Raw genomic sequence first — 15,599 nt, 5'->3', positions numbered from 1 at the left:
TTTTCATGAAAATATTTGAGAACCACTGGTTTAAATAATAATTAAATGTTTTGGGAAGCAAGCCTTAATAAGCAAGTACACTTTAGAAACAAGCCCACAAATTAAACCGCAACCACCTATGTTTATTTACAAGCAACTTTACAGAAAAAGAAGCCCAAAGTCTCTTATAATAAGCCAACCTGGCAACAGCGAGTCCGACCCGACAGTTTGTAGGAACCGTGTTTTCACAGATGAAATGATTGGTTCCACTCGTTGAAAGAATTCATGAAGAACTCAGGGAACATTCACTCACACGTATCATCATTGTTCTTGACCGTATAACGTTGTAACATGTATGTTCTAGAAGAACTAATGGTGCAACTATTTTATTTTATTTTAAAGACACTCGTTCCGTATATTTGTCTGTCACTATATGTTTCAATGAATTGAATACACAAGATACCCCAATGGAAACAAGCCATAGAAGTGCTTTCTTGGGTTCAATACTTTTAGCATTGTATTTGTATTAAACTGTACTTTTCTGTGATTCTTTTGCAAACTGTTTAAGTATTTAATCAATCAATCGCTGTTCAATTACTGACCTCTAGTGGTGTTTAATTCACACGCCCTCGTTCAAAACCCTACACCCGTTATAATCCTCAACGTGGGCTTCAAGTTTAATACCACGAGAATGGCAAAGTAAACAAAATATATATTTTAAACACACACACACACACACACACACACACACACACACCACACCACACCACTATCTAAAGGTCCACTTTTATTATCATAGTATAAGTTATGAAAGAAAGAAAGACACTGTTGCTTGTTTTACATTCATTTAATATTCTTCTTATGACATATGACAGTTTTCAAGGCAAGCTTTGCAGCATGACTCAAGTATTTTCATAATGAGTGCTTTAGGGTTCAGCATCTGAAGCTGTTGAATCTGCCATAAGTTTCTTATTTGACAGACTGTGGTCAAAATACATTTTATATAAACCTCATACGTGTCATCATTCTGTCATCATCAAAACACTCTTAGAAATTGACAGACAGTTTGTCAGCGGCTTTGTGCAACCTTCATTTACAGAGGTTGAGTGACATAAGTAAGCATTTATAAAAGATTGTACAATCCAACAAGAAAAAATAAGCTGATTTATATGTTAACATAAGGAAGGAAGGAAGGATCACACTTTGACATGAATTATGTGTTGGTAGTCCATTGTTAAATGTGCCATGTAGGGGTGGAAAAGGTGCCTCAAGAGTTCACAAAGTAAAAGGCAACACAACATTTTCATAAGGTTATAGAAACGTTTTAACCCCCCCAAAAAAGACTCACCACTATGAGGGCTCAATTGTGATCATTACAATCCTCTGTATCATAACATCAGGCAGAAGAGCTGTAGTTAATTGCATGATGCTGAAGGCAAGCATTGGTTTAGTTAGAGGGAGTTATTTGTGCATGTAGTATTTTCACTTCAGGTGCTTGGTAATCTCAGCCAGCCAGCCAGTACAAATTCAGAGATGGGCGTAATAAACAAAGATGAGGTGATGTAAAAAGTCCAGGTTGATGTACACACTGGAGACAGCAAAGGGAACATGATTGTTCAAAAGCATTTGGTTGTCATTGCGAGTGCAAAAATATGATCCAGTAAATGCATCGGCTGATTAGGAAGGATACAACAAAATGGCAGCTATGTTGTGCATAATTGTGTGTGTGTGTGTGTGTGTGTCTCAGTGGTTTTTAGCAGAACTTTAAAAACTGACTGTAAAGAAAAAATCACACCTGTGTGAAGGTAGCGGCGCCTTTGATACATTTTGTCATCGATAAGTGTTTATAATGTGTTTATAGCCACGTGTCACGTGAAGCTTGACCAATCACTTTGTTGACGTGTCTGACCAATCAGAACGTTGACGCAAAAGCCAGGTATAGAGGGCTAATATCCGCTCTATACCTTTAGGTATAGAGCGGCTAGCGCCGCTAAAAATCACACCCAGTGTGATACTGCTATTCATAGGGCTGCACAATGCACATGTGTCATGTGTTTCGCTAGCCAATCACAGTCCTGAATTTGCAAAGTCAGCCAATCACATTACAGTTAGTGGTGATGACACTAGCTGTAATGTGATTGGCTGATATGAAAAAAGTATCGATTTGCATTAACAATGGAAGGGTTAGGGGGTACACAAATTTTTTGGTCGGTGTCCAAAACTCACTTATAGGGGGCGGCTACACCGCCCCAAAAATGAAGCAACAAATTAAAGTACATATTAAGGACTACACAACATATAACAGGAATGATTTTGACTGTATTGGGTATGTCGTGCATTCATATAAGGCTGGCATTTTATGTAGAATAAGCCCTATGTTAACATTTTCATCAGACAAACACAGGGCAGGAGCCATAAACACAATACATATGACAAAGAGACAGACAAGTTAGACTGACATTAAGCAAGTACAATTTCAAATCATTAAACATTATTGTGTGAAGTGTCTATCCATTATTATCCAGCATCTGATTAAGGTAAAAAATATCAGGCATAACAGTACTGTTCAGATGCAACGCTTTTCATCCTACATACTGAGACAAAGGGAAGAGGAGTATTCAGTGGGATGGGAGAGCATAAGAAAGGTAATATAATTGCAGTTCAATTCCTATGAATGAATGAGACACGAGGCTGTATCATAGCTTCGCAAATTACAAGTGCTATAAGGGCTTTTTTTCTTCTTCATTTTAAGCCTTTGTCAAGTTAAGATCATATGGGCTGACCAAGCTCAGCACTTCCATTCTTAGAAACTTGTGTCAGAGGAATGGAAGTTTAATGTGGCAATGTCAGTCTAAAAGGTACAGTTTCACAGTAAAGCTCAAATGTCCAGGAAGCAAAACTGCCAAAACGGTTGAGATAAATTAGTCCCTAACTGAGCAATATTTAAGAGCTGATATGTCAAACTGTAACTGAGGTAGGTAGGAAAAGAAACAAATATTGACTACCATAATCCTCTGTGAGTGCGTACCGAAGGTTGCGTGACACTTCATGATATTAATGAAAAGGACAAGAACAAAAAACTAAAAAAGCCAACAGGGACTGACGTCAACTTCCTTATCCTATTGCAGCATTTAAGTATAGTGAAGACCATCTACTACTATTAAAACTAATTCGAGCCATCTAAGAATGAGATCCATGAAGGCCTGCAGTCCAGCCAAAGCGCTGGTGACAGCATGCAGTGTGCCTGTTTTAATGTGCATAATTTAGTGGCTCCAATACATACAGCCCTTATCTGTGCCTTCCTTTAGGGCTTTTCTTGTGGAGCCTTGAGGTGAAAGGGCGCAGAAACAAATGGGTCTACAGCACCCACCTCTGAGGTCCAAGAGTGAAGCGGTCCAACAGCCACCGAGCCCACAGCCGCTTGTCTGCTCACATTAGACACAACCCTATGAGCTGCTACAGGCTGCTGGGGCAAAGGTCCCTCAAAGTGTCGAGAATATTTGGCCAGGGCTTGTGGGCGGAATGGTTGTGGGGCAACCTGTCCAAGCACTGCTTGTTCAGGTGTTACCGAGTGAGCTACAGTGGGAGGAGTGTATGGATGGGTCTTGGGCTGAGGTGACATACTATCGACTGATAGTTTCCTCCCAAAAGGAGCCTGCATGAACACATCCATGTTGAGTGGCGCTGCGGAGGGGGCACGGGAGAACGGAGCATTGGCAAACACGTCACTCGCTTCATCTTGTGCGATCCGAAATGGGGCTTTAGAGAAGACATCTGGAACTGCATCTGTCCCCCTTGTTGGTTGGGGTGCCGGCTGAGAATGATTCTGAGCAAAAGTGTTTGGAGCATCTTGATGGAAGTCAGCAGATGCTTGTGTTGGTAATACAGAGTGCTGTAATGGTTGGTGGTGTAACTCAGGCCCTTGCTCCTCTTCATCTTCAGAGTCTAGTAGCAATGGTCTGGAGCCACTGCAGTCATGGGTTCCTGCCTCACTCTCTGCTGCTCCCCGGCTGTGCTGTTCTTCCATCTCAGCTTCCTCCTCCTTCTCTTCCTCCTCCTCCATTTCGTCCTCTTCTTCCTCCTCGCTTGAGTGAACACAGCCCTCATCTGCTTCAGCCTCTAACACCGGTGCAGCCGCCTCACCCTGCTCGCTGAGCACAGTGTAGCCGTTACTCTCCCCTTTTAGTTCTGCAGCACAGAGAAAAGGCAAAAACAATGAGTTAAAGGAAGCACAATTTCAGGTATCTTCTAGTATTGAACACATACTGTAAATGTCAGTTACAAGACACCTCACCCTACAGTTCCAGCAGTGTTAAGTCCAGCTGTCCTTCGAAGCTTATATATCACAAATGTCTTAACAGCTATTAACACTAAGCAATCGATGGAAGTGGCCTTGCAGTCACAAGTGACCACAAGTGCAACAAAAAACACTAGACATACTCTACTCTACAGAACTACTAACACAACACAGACAAGACGAGCCATCACTACCACTACAACATAAAATTACCTTGTTTCAGCAAATTGCTTTCTCAACAGCTGCACAATCCTCTATGCACATTTACTCAACCATCAGCAAAACCTGCCCTGCTCAGCCTGGAGCACAGAGTCAAAAAAGTAGCAAGGGTGACAGCAGGTTTGGATATTGGGGGTTGGAGCAGACACTGTTGAATGAGGAAGGAGCTCAGAGAGGAGTGAGTAGGTCCATGGAAACAAGAAGCCAAAGCACTCACTGGAATCACAATATTGTTAGAAGCCAGGGACAGACACAGATGAGCAGAGACAGAACAGTCTTACCTCAGCAGTGTAGGTAGCAGCTGTTAACTGGCAGCTCTAGGGAAGATGGTTAGTGGCAGCCATTAAAGGAAAGTACCAGCTTTCAGTTCAAACAATATCTCTGTCTAGGACTGTAATTGTTCATGCTTAGCTTACTAAGTTGTTGCTTAAAATCAAAGAGGTACTTTCCCCTTGGAAAGCAATGTCACTAAAACTATACCGATGGAATTTCAGATAGACAGCGATAATATGGACAGTTGACAGTAACTTAACCTTACAAAACATAATGCACAATATTGTTAAGCAATGTGGGTGGGCTGTAATACCAGAGAAATTATCAAGATTAGTTGAATGATGCAATTTGGACAATATATAAACATAAAAATGTAAACACTGGTATGTCCCTTTAAATCTTATGGCACTGCTCTGTCAGCCAAAGGAAAAGGCACTGAGTGAGTTGTAAGTGTTGATACACCATAACAAAGTGAGACATGATCAAGAAATGTTTCTCTCTGGCTGTCGTTCTCACCCAGGTTGCTCAATTGGGCAACCTTGGTAAGTGAGATGGAGGGTCCTAGCTGCTACCATAAAGTAGGATTAGATTTTAGCCAATTTTTGACATAACTGACCAGGGGAAGGAATAGCCCATCAGTTAAAAGGAAATAAATACAGTATCTGAATATTATTAATTCAATACAGAATATTCAAAATAGACCAAAAACAAAGACTGCGAGCTCCTGCTTTCTTTGGTAGAACAATCAATACAGAAAGACCCAAGAGACTGAAGTTACATTCACATTTACAAGTTTTATTCAATGTCCCTTTCATTTTTTTCTATTTTTCCCCTCAATTCATAAAAATATAAGTACACACTGGATAATAACTCTGCTTTGACATATTATGGACATTTTCTGCCAAATCATGTAGCTTTTGATATAATCAAAGTAATTATACCGGTCACTGTTTAAACCCAACCAACACACTAGGTACATCGGTTCCACACAGCAACACAAGTAAGACTATACGGGCAAGGCTAGAACTCTACAGAATACAGCACTGTGGTGTCTAAGAATATTGTAAGCATTAATGAAGAATTGCATAGGTTAGCCACACCAAAACTTGCAAATGACTGCACTGTTCAACGTTACTTGTGAAAAACAACAAAATAAAAGCAGTTTTAGTGACTAATTATTTGTCACATAATTGATGCAATTCTTATAATGACCCACAGGCCAATGTCTGTGACTAACCTTAAAAATGTAGACTGTTTCAAACTGCTAATATGTTTCAAGCAATTAACTTTCTTTACATTTCCTGGATACAAAATAAGCAAAGCCTTGCTTGTCAGTCAGCTATTAGGTTAGCTAGATATGAGCAATTATTATTGTGACATTACAAACCTGGAAATAAAATCATAATGGGATAAATTGTCTTATGGGATTATCCCTGTCTATATAGGCTACAGTCAGTCGCTTGTTTACAAACAACATGAGAGCACTGAAATGAAACCGTCTATATGGCATTGGGAGGAAGTGAGAATAGAACCATTATTCATTTCACAAAAGAAGAAATAACTTTAACTTAAAGCATATAGTAATGGTTACATCTCAATGGAAAGTTATGCTTTTAACGCATTTCCAAGTTTTGGAAACATAGTTACCGGTAAACACTTCATGTAATAGTTAACTGGAGGTTTCAATGTCAGTGTAATTTCTGATCGATTCAGCAACTGATGTGATATGCACTATACAATGGTAACTTCTGTCTATGCCAAGGATGTTTCATGACTTTCATCTGAGCTGAAGGCAATTCAAATGAAAAGGGAATGCTTACTGGGTTTAAGGACTTAATCCATCTTAATGTCGAAGGAAACCCTTCCCATGTAATGTAAGTTGTACAGTTGGTTTATAAGATTCACGTGTGGCTCTGCTCAGCTTATGATATGTTATGAGCAGAGGAAACTGAGAGGGCTACAGGATCAGAGATATCAAGAAGCATGTTCCGTCATAAACTCTGCCTTGCACTGAGAGTGCCGTTTCCAAGATGTTGAGGAAACATATGCCAGTCATGCAACTTAAAGGTCAAATCACCAACATTATGAAAATAACTATGAAATGAGTGCTTAAATTACTTCCCAATGAGAATAGTCACAAGAACAGAGTTGCACCTACAGATTAGGATAGCTGATGCTCAGTCTTTGACATGAATGGAGAAATAGACAAAATGACTTTGGACAAAAGAGGACTTATCATTGCACTCTTAAACACTCTTATAAAATACAGCTTAGCAAATAATACAGAGAAATAAAAACGTTCTATATTTTGTACTTTTATAGATTTCATATTGATACGCACCTCATACATTCATTCTAATTTACTATCATGTCACATTTATTCATACCAGGATATATGAAATGCTTCTACATATTGAACACTTTGTAGTCTACTTTACTAGTGCTGCCAGGGACAATTGCGGTAATCTAATCAGTGGTTTTATATACAAAGGAATGGGTAAGAATATCTTTCCAGAATGGAAATGAATAAAATATTACACTGATCTACTGTAGGGGGAAGCGACATCCAAGGAAAAAGAGGAGAGGACAAGATAAGTACAAGACAGAGGATGTGAATAGGAAACGGAGAGGGAGTAAACATGTGCAACATCACACATAAACCACAAATCCTATACTTTATTCTATGTCAAATGGCGAACATAGCAGATCTACAAGCTCATAACGCTCATAAGACGTTGTGAGCTTGTAGATCTGTTCTTTTTGCCAAATGTTCACCTATTACGACATACCCAGAATAGGGATGCTAGGATTCATGTGGTTAAAGAGGAGACAACACCATGTACAGCCTGTCTGATCAAACCTACAGTACACTGCATAAATGGATGAAACACATTCCCACTTGCTCTCTATAGTGGCGTACAGAAACAATCTTCTCAACTTCATGGACCCTGAGACCAGACATAATGGCAATTTTGGCAGAGCTGGCACACCTCGAAACCTTTTTTTATCTAACTTTGGCATGTTTACCATCCCTTGTTCTTTCCACGTTTCTTGCCAATGGGGCAGCAAAAAGATATTAATTCAAACCCATTCACAAAAAAGCCCATCCAAGTCCTTCATAGTTTTAACATGCATTGTAGGTGATGCCAAGTGTGCTGCCATGACCAAAGTCACAGAAAATCTGTCAGCAAATTCATATAATTCACATTGGTTTCCTTAGTTTTCATGATTTCAATGTATCACTATGATTGGTAGTTTCCAAGGCTACAGTACCAGGAAAAGAAACACCAGCTCAAGAGCCACAATGAGGTAACAACACAATTACAGGTAGAGCAAAACTGCATTTTTACACTGCGTCAAAGATCAGCCTAACTAAAGCAAACATTACACACAAGGTTACTTACTATTTGGGTGTATCTCGGAATAGTTATATAGAATTCAAATGATTTGACGACAATAAACGGCACAGATTCTACGTGTGCATTGAGATTGCGTTCATCCAAACCATTTGAAAAGCAGCAGAACCTTCCTTGTTCTAGTGTTGCAGTGAACCACAACTTAAGCATTGGTCACTTCCTAGTTTATGGCCACATTAGTTCAATCAATGCAAGCAGCCGATAATTCACTTTGGGCGTGTTGTTGCCTGGTCCATAGTTAGCCTCCTAATAGGCATTCACTACACATGTTCAAAGCTAATGTCCTAAGCTAATGCAAGAAGTGCATCAAATTATCCAGGAGGGTTAAAGCACTGCACTGATCATGCTACAGTCAGACCCATGACACATATGAGTTTGCCGAAAAGGTGGTTTGTATGGATAAAGCGTCAACCCTGAACAAGTATACAAATACAATGAACACAATGTAGTGGGGTTGAGCCAGATATTATGCACATGTAATGCAGGGTGGTCCCCATGGCAGCACACTGGATGAGGGATGTCAATGATTGACAGTGTGAGGAAAGCATGGACAGAAGCAGCAGCCAGGACAGAAGCAGACAAGTGCCAAGGGGGTTAATATAAAGGTTCATTTAGACCTTTTTGCACAACCCCAACAAAAATGACGTATTTTCGATACTTCAGCTGAAAAATACCTCATTTTTGTCAAACACTTGTTGTACGACAAAGTCTAAATTCGCATTAGGGTTGTTTCCAGAATGGAACTGTCAATGGCCAACCCGGATGTTTGAAAATGAGCTTATCAGGCAAGTTAAGATGGAGTTGAGGCCAAGGAGGCACATAAAGAGAGCGGTTCCACTGAACCAATCTATGCTGGCTCCTTAGCTTCACCTTGTAAGGTGCTACAATAAAGGCTAATTTATACAATATCGTACGACACTCAACAAAAAGTATGTATTTTTGCGGAATGACACTCATCAAAAGGGTCGTGCGATGAAGTATAAATCAAACCAAAGTGCCTCTGCTTCCCCCATCTCTATCCCCCTTTGTTACGATTGCACACCGCCCCTTCGACCTCTCTCCCACAACCCCTATAGGTCGATGAGCTGATCCACCAGCAGGAGAGAGCGGGCCAAGTTGGGGATGCTGGACTCTGAACTGCCACTGTTGCTGCGCGAGTGACCACCTGAAACGTGCAAGAAAGAGAGAGAAAAAAGAAAGACAGACAGAGAGAGATGGACATGGAAATGCCAAGGGAGTGTAAGAGCGTGAAAAACAAGCAAAAGAATAAGTAATATTAACATAGAACGTAAAGGTGAGGAGTTCATGAGGATGAGGTCAGGATGATGAACAGAAAGATGCATATGACAAACAGGGGTAAGGAAGAGAAAGACAGAGATAGATTGTAAGCTGGGTGTTATCTTAATACAGCTGCATCATTTCAGGGAGAGAGTAGAAGTATGTACATCCTAACTTTGTGAGGCGATTGCTTTATTGTATTATTTTTCCAATCCCATTTTGGCTATTAAGAATCAGACAAACTACAAAGAGCCAAACACGTGCAAAGTGGAAGGATCCCTGGCAGCGTGACACTGGCAATAACTAAGGAAATGTGAGAGAGGAAAGAGCTCACTGATGTGAGAGCTTGATTGGATGAAAAGCCGTAATGTCATCCAAGACATCTCCCATCAGCTTCACATCAATGGCCACAGCATGAACACTGATGATGTAAGGGCTTTCTGAATGAAGTGCTCATCATTCATCTTTAACTGGCGGATGCACTGCCTGAGGGGGGAGGCTTCTACCCTAGGCTTTAGCAGGTGTGGGAAGTAGGCTTGGGCCAATAATCGAACATTGCGATATTTGATACCATATGTGGATATGTTATAAATACATCACATATCCATTCATTTAGGGCTGACATGGCAGCTGACCAATCAGTGCTAGCTAAAATGCCACCACACATACATACCTACACACACACACACACACACACACACACACACACACACACACACACACACACACACACACACACACACACACACACACACACACACACACACACACACACACACACACACACACACACACACACAAGACGCAGGTAGAGTTGGGGCCACTACGCGGCCCCTCACACCTACGTTATGCCAATCCGACCGATATGTCTGAGTCATAGTGTCGGGAACTTTGTCAGAGTACCCGTTGTACTCGTCTGTCTGTGTCCCTTTTGTACCCATATATGGAGATCTCTGTATCTGTCTGTCTACCTGTGTCACTTTAATGCCCATATTGGAGATCCCTGATCCCTGTCATTAGTATATGCCCATACCCTGTATATTGGCATGCCCATATTTAGGCCTATTGGTTGGATCGGCTGTTCTGGACAACTGGATATCCGAACAGCTCGGCGGCAGGCACCACACTCCCTCGAGTCCTTGCCAATGCGCATGCCGAAATTTTATGTCGGTCGGTCCCATACATGCACATGACCATATTATGTGCATAGCGGTCGAATCTGTGGCTCTGGAAAACCAGACCATATATGCCTATATATGGGCATATCGGGTTTGTCCGAGTCATAGTGACATTCCTCTGTATGGGCGTATCGGGTTTGTTTATGGTTGTGTCTGAGTCATAGTGACATGACTATATATGGGCGTATCAGGTATGTTTATGTCTGAGTCAGAGTGACGTTAGAGGTCTGCCGACCGGTCGGCCTTAAGCCAATTTTAATATATATACACATATACACACAAACAAAATATGGCTTACATACAAATGTACACCCTGATGATGATATTGAATATCGCAATATTTTGAGGACTAAAATTTGGGATGTCGGCCAAGACTAGTGGGAAGGTGCTCATCTCTGTATTATGCTAGCCTGCTTACCTTGGTTGGAGTTTTTGGAGATGAGCACAGGAATGGGATCAAACTCGTCCTCAGTGCCCTTCTCCCCGCCCGACATGAGGAAAGCAGAGTCTGCGGCGAAGGAAGAGGAAGTAAAGGCGGAGGCGGGAAGATAAAATGCAGCCCAGAAAAAGAGCAAAAGGGAAGGAGGATGCAAGGAGTTTCTAACAAAATAGTTGCAGCCAGGGCAGTCACAATGCTTAAAAGCCATGCATTTTATGTGGCTTTTGGCTCTTCTACAAATGAGTCAAGGGTCTGTTTATGGTCTCATTAGATGTGTACTCATCACATATCACATTAGACAAAATAGTATACTCCTCTACTCTGTATAGACAAGCTTGGAGATTGATTGGTGGTCTGGTCTGGTCTGGTTTGGAATGCATTGGCCTAAACACCTGATGGACATAAGGCTCACTTGTGAGGTACCGCAGAGAGAAGATCTTACCAGAAGCTGTCTGACCAGGGGGCAGTGACACAGAGGCCAGCTCATCCAGACAGGAGCCAGAGACGGAGCCAGCAGGGGCAGAGGAGCAGGATGAGGAAGGGAGAGCAGAGACAGACTGGGATCCAGGAGTCGTAGGGTGAGATAACAGATCGCCCAGCAGAGAATCCTCCCCAGCCAGAGGGTCTGAGAGAGGACAAAGCAAAGCCAGAGCAGACCAAAAGAATTAGAAAAGCAAGAAAGTAAAAAAAAAAAAAAGTAATTAGCTTACAAGGCAGAAGAGAATGCACAGCGTTAGTAAGTCACTTCATTTAGGGTGTGGGCCAGAGGTTGTCAAAGGCCAGCAAAGGCAACCAATGCAGCCTGCAGGGTGATTTTGGGAATAATATAATAATATTCACAACCATTTATTACAGCATTTGTAAGGCAGACGCTATCAAGCCGCTAACACAGACAGCCAAACACAAACACAGGACGGGGGCAATACGAGGTCAAATTCAGGGGCAACAAACATGCTTTACTGCTCAGGAAAATCTATGTGTTATCTATTTGTGGGTCCTGCAAAGTCAACCACTTGCACTTAATGCGGCCCGCAGGTTAATACTGATATATGGATTTCAGCGGTTACAATTGCAAACATGACCCGCTTTAATTACTTCAGTCTATGACTAGTATTAAAATTCTATTGTCTTTTTTATGTCAAATGTATTTGTATTTAAATTCATAAAGTTAACATAAGTATAACTAAATGCACTTGAAATTAAATAGGAATGTTACTTTTCAGGATTCCAATAAAAAAATAGCACAAAAAATATCAGGATATCAATTCAAAAATAGCAAAAATAGCAGATCTACAAGCTCAAAACGTGTCGCGCTGCGACACGTTTTGATCTTGTAGATCGGCTATTTTTGCTACTTTTGTGTGACATAGAATGGCGAAGTACGGAATTAATTAAAGTACGGAAGTGTCTGCCCGACAATACTATATGCAATGTGGCCCTCTGGAGTGAGGGTGGAAATATAGTGGCCCTCTCATCATCGAAGTTGCCCACCCCTGATTTAGACCATGGGTATATTTTGAGCAAGGTCAGCATTGCCAATTAAGTAATGCAGGTTTTCCTTTTTCAGTCTCAAGAAAACACTTGGCACATGGATGTTGCCCTGCAATTATGCGACACTCTGTCAATCACTCCAGACAACACAGCTGGCTGCATATAAAACAGTGACGTGTCATTTGAATTGGGTTATGAAGCCATCCTGGGTTAAAGAAAGAAAATGTTATACCGTCAACCACAAATTACAGCAAACCATAAAACATTTTTTGCTGTAAAGGTCCTGGAGTAAAAACCCTGAGTGTAAACAGCAATGAAGAACAACGGTGGATGAGAAGATCATAACCTCAGCTGACTACAATAAACTGATTTAAGTTCTTATTTGATAATTGCTGTTCATGTGGAAGAAACTGACCTGGTAAGCTGGTGGAGATAAACTCTGGTTGGCCAGCATGCCGCTGGGCTTGGGGGGCCTCCAGGCCAGGAATCAGGGAGTCCAAACACATTTCTGTCGTTGCTACATAAATAAGGGTATGAAAACATAAATTAAGATAAAGTATTGAAATTCTTTAAGAGTAAGTAGGGAGTCTGTTGTGTGAATATGTAAATATTCATTAATTCATTAATTAGATTCCCCCTCCTTTTACCCCTTCTGACTTCAAGAAGGTTATAACTATCTACATATGTACTAGTAAAGATGGAGAAAGAGAGAAGAAGCAAAGCAAGGGACAGGGAAGACAGATGCATGCAGACTAACAGGTGATTCTAGGGCCAGGGAGCGGAAGGAGATGAGAGCCTGTACCATTGCTGGAGCCCTCCGCAGAACTGCTGAAGGGGTCAGCCAGGGGTAAGAGGTCAGGGAGCAACAGAGAAGTCTCTGGGGACTTCAGTCCCTCAATCAGCTTCTCTATGAGCCATTGAGAGATAGAGACAGACAGACAGAGAGAGAGGGGAGGGAGAGAGTGAGAGTGAGAGTGAGAGAGAGAGAGATAGATAGGGGAGGGAGAGAGAGCGAGAGTTGGAAGGAAGGTGGATCAAGGATATAGAGAGAAGAGAGGAAAGGAAATGAGGAAGGATTTTGCATTGCGTTGGAATAGGAGCAGAGAAAAACAAAGCCTGAAACTCGGGCAAAATCTTAGCATGATACCTGAGGCACGATAAAACAGCAGTATAATACTACATAACACAAGATCATATTAGTAAATGTTTACATTTCTAAAAGGGGTTAAGAATGGTATCTGGATATTGTGAGTTTGTTTGTAAAACATTGTAATCAAAACCATTTTAATGGAAATTAAACTGATGTGTTGCCAATGTGCTTGGGTGTTGAGTGAAGTTAATTAAGCTATTTGTGCAGACCACAGTGATATCCAACCAAAGCAGTTAGTGGGGTGAAATGCCATGCTTTCCAAGGCACAAAAAAAGCCCTGCTATCCTTTAAACAGCAATATTTCAAACCTAGACATCCCAAAAAAACATTCTAATTCAAGGGGGCGAGAAATGCAGACTTAACAAAAAACCATTAGTTTCTCCAGTGGTTTTGATTCAGCAAACAAGCATACACAGTGAAATCCTCAGTTTTAATTTAACTCTGGGAGTGTACAAAATGGAACCAAATGGCCCCATGGCCAATTTGGTTCCATTCGCACACTGTCACACTGTCACAAATGAATAGATTAACACTGAGGATTTTATAATGTTATAACTGAATATCTTTCTCTACAACAAGACAGACACACACAGCTCCACTGCACCACCCCTATTCCACATGCCAACTCTCACAACTCCAAGGTTTGGACCCGTGCTATCAGACAACAGGGGGACATATTTGTTAAGTCGCTTTTGCACAGTGTGCCAACCCCTTCACACAGGCAAAGTATAATGATCAGCTCAGATCACAGCATCTCAGATGACACAGAAACCGACCTAAGAGGCCAAGTTATAATCAAGAATGAGGTTAAGTGCAACTAGACCATGCGTTTAATTACCAGTTAATTCCTTCTTTATGTAACTCATGATCTCATACTTACAAGTGACTGCTATGGGGTGAAATGGGGATAGAGGACCTGAGGCAGGGAATGCGTGGCCTCAGAACATGACACAGCAGATGTGACCTTTTGGCCCTTTTGCAATGGAAGACAGGTCAAGAATCAACGCCGATGATAAAATGTTATAAATCCCCACTGACAAAAGCTAATTCTGCCTGTAAACTCTGTAGAGCATGAAGGGATTATTTAGTAACGCCAAGCTACATCTTCCTCATATATAAATTCAATTCATTACAATGATTTCGTCTTTACTCCCTTTGTGGTTTGGTCTCTTATCTACATTAACTTGGCAACTCCTGCATAGAGAGAGAGGATTTACCACACCCTTGATTATGCAACGGTCTTAACACTTTATCCTCTCAGTTCAGTCCCCACTGAGCGAATACACAGACAAGTGCTGTCTGCAGACCTGCGGTGTCGAAGAGATAAAAAAGCCCACAAAAGGGCTAAAGGTTGAACGCTAACAGGCTAAGAACTGACGACACTCGACAGCATAAAAGACCAGGTCAGTGTTTAGTTGGCAAACATCAGAGAATGGCAACTGGTAACCAGCAGTGGTAAAGCAGACACCTCTGGCTGTATGGCAATCCAATTAACAAAAGAAAATGTGTCCTTGACGTTACTAGGCAACCGCAAAAGGCATAGATCTATGACTGTGATGCAATCTAGTGGTAGCTACCATCTCTATTCATTAGGAACGGACAATGGACCACTCAGAGACGGCCTGCTATGTCCACAGGATAGGAAGAAAAGGGTAAAAAAACAAAGCTATAAAGCTAACAGACGATTTGCAGGAAACCGTACCAATAAAAAAAGAAATGTCAGAGAATATCTGCTCAGGAGCCTAAGCACTAGGGCTTCAATTTCCACTGGAGCCATCCAAAACTAAATGTACTGATGGTAGTAATGTGTAATGGACCAATTCCACAATTTAGTGTAGATATGAATTATGAACAGTAAAATCCTCAGTGTTAATCTATC

The 15,599-nt window shown here is 41.3% G+C and overlaps 1 protein-coding gene across 1 annotated transcript in view; it reads right to left on the bottom strand.

Moving 5' to 3' along the window:
• Nucleotides 1-811: 811 nt before the first annotated feature.
• Nucleotides 812-15,599, bottom strand: part of LOC311043337 (AP2-associated protein kinase 1-like) — a 38,854-nt gene continuing 24,066 nt past the window's right edge. Inside the window, exons 17-21 of the mRNA XM_084054537.1 lie at nt 13,373-13,477; nt 12,986-13,087; nt 11,522-11,704; nt 11,059-11,148; nt 812-4,167 (exon numbers count right to left, since the gene is read on the bottom strand). Of these exons, the coding sequence (XP_083910663.1) occupies nt 3,284-4,167; nt 11,059-11,148; nt 11,522-11,704; nt 12,986-13,087; nt 13,373-13,477 (1,364 nt within the window). The 3' untranslated portion in view covers nt 812-3,283. The remainder of the gene's footprint in view (nt 4,168-11,058; nt 11,149-11,521; nt 11,705-12,985; nt 13,088-13,372; nt 13,478-15,599) is intronic.

The sequence above is a fragment of the Gymnoscopelus microlampas genome (assembly GCF_963454915.1).
Source record: "Gymnoscopelus microlampas genome assembly, chromosome: 4".
Lineage (NCBI taxonomy): Eukaryota > Metazoa > Chordata > Actinopteri > Myctophiformes > Myctophidae > Gymnoscopelus > Gymnoscopelus microlampas.
This window is presented reverse-complemented; position numbering and strand designations above follow the sequence as displayed.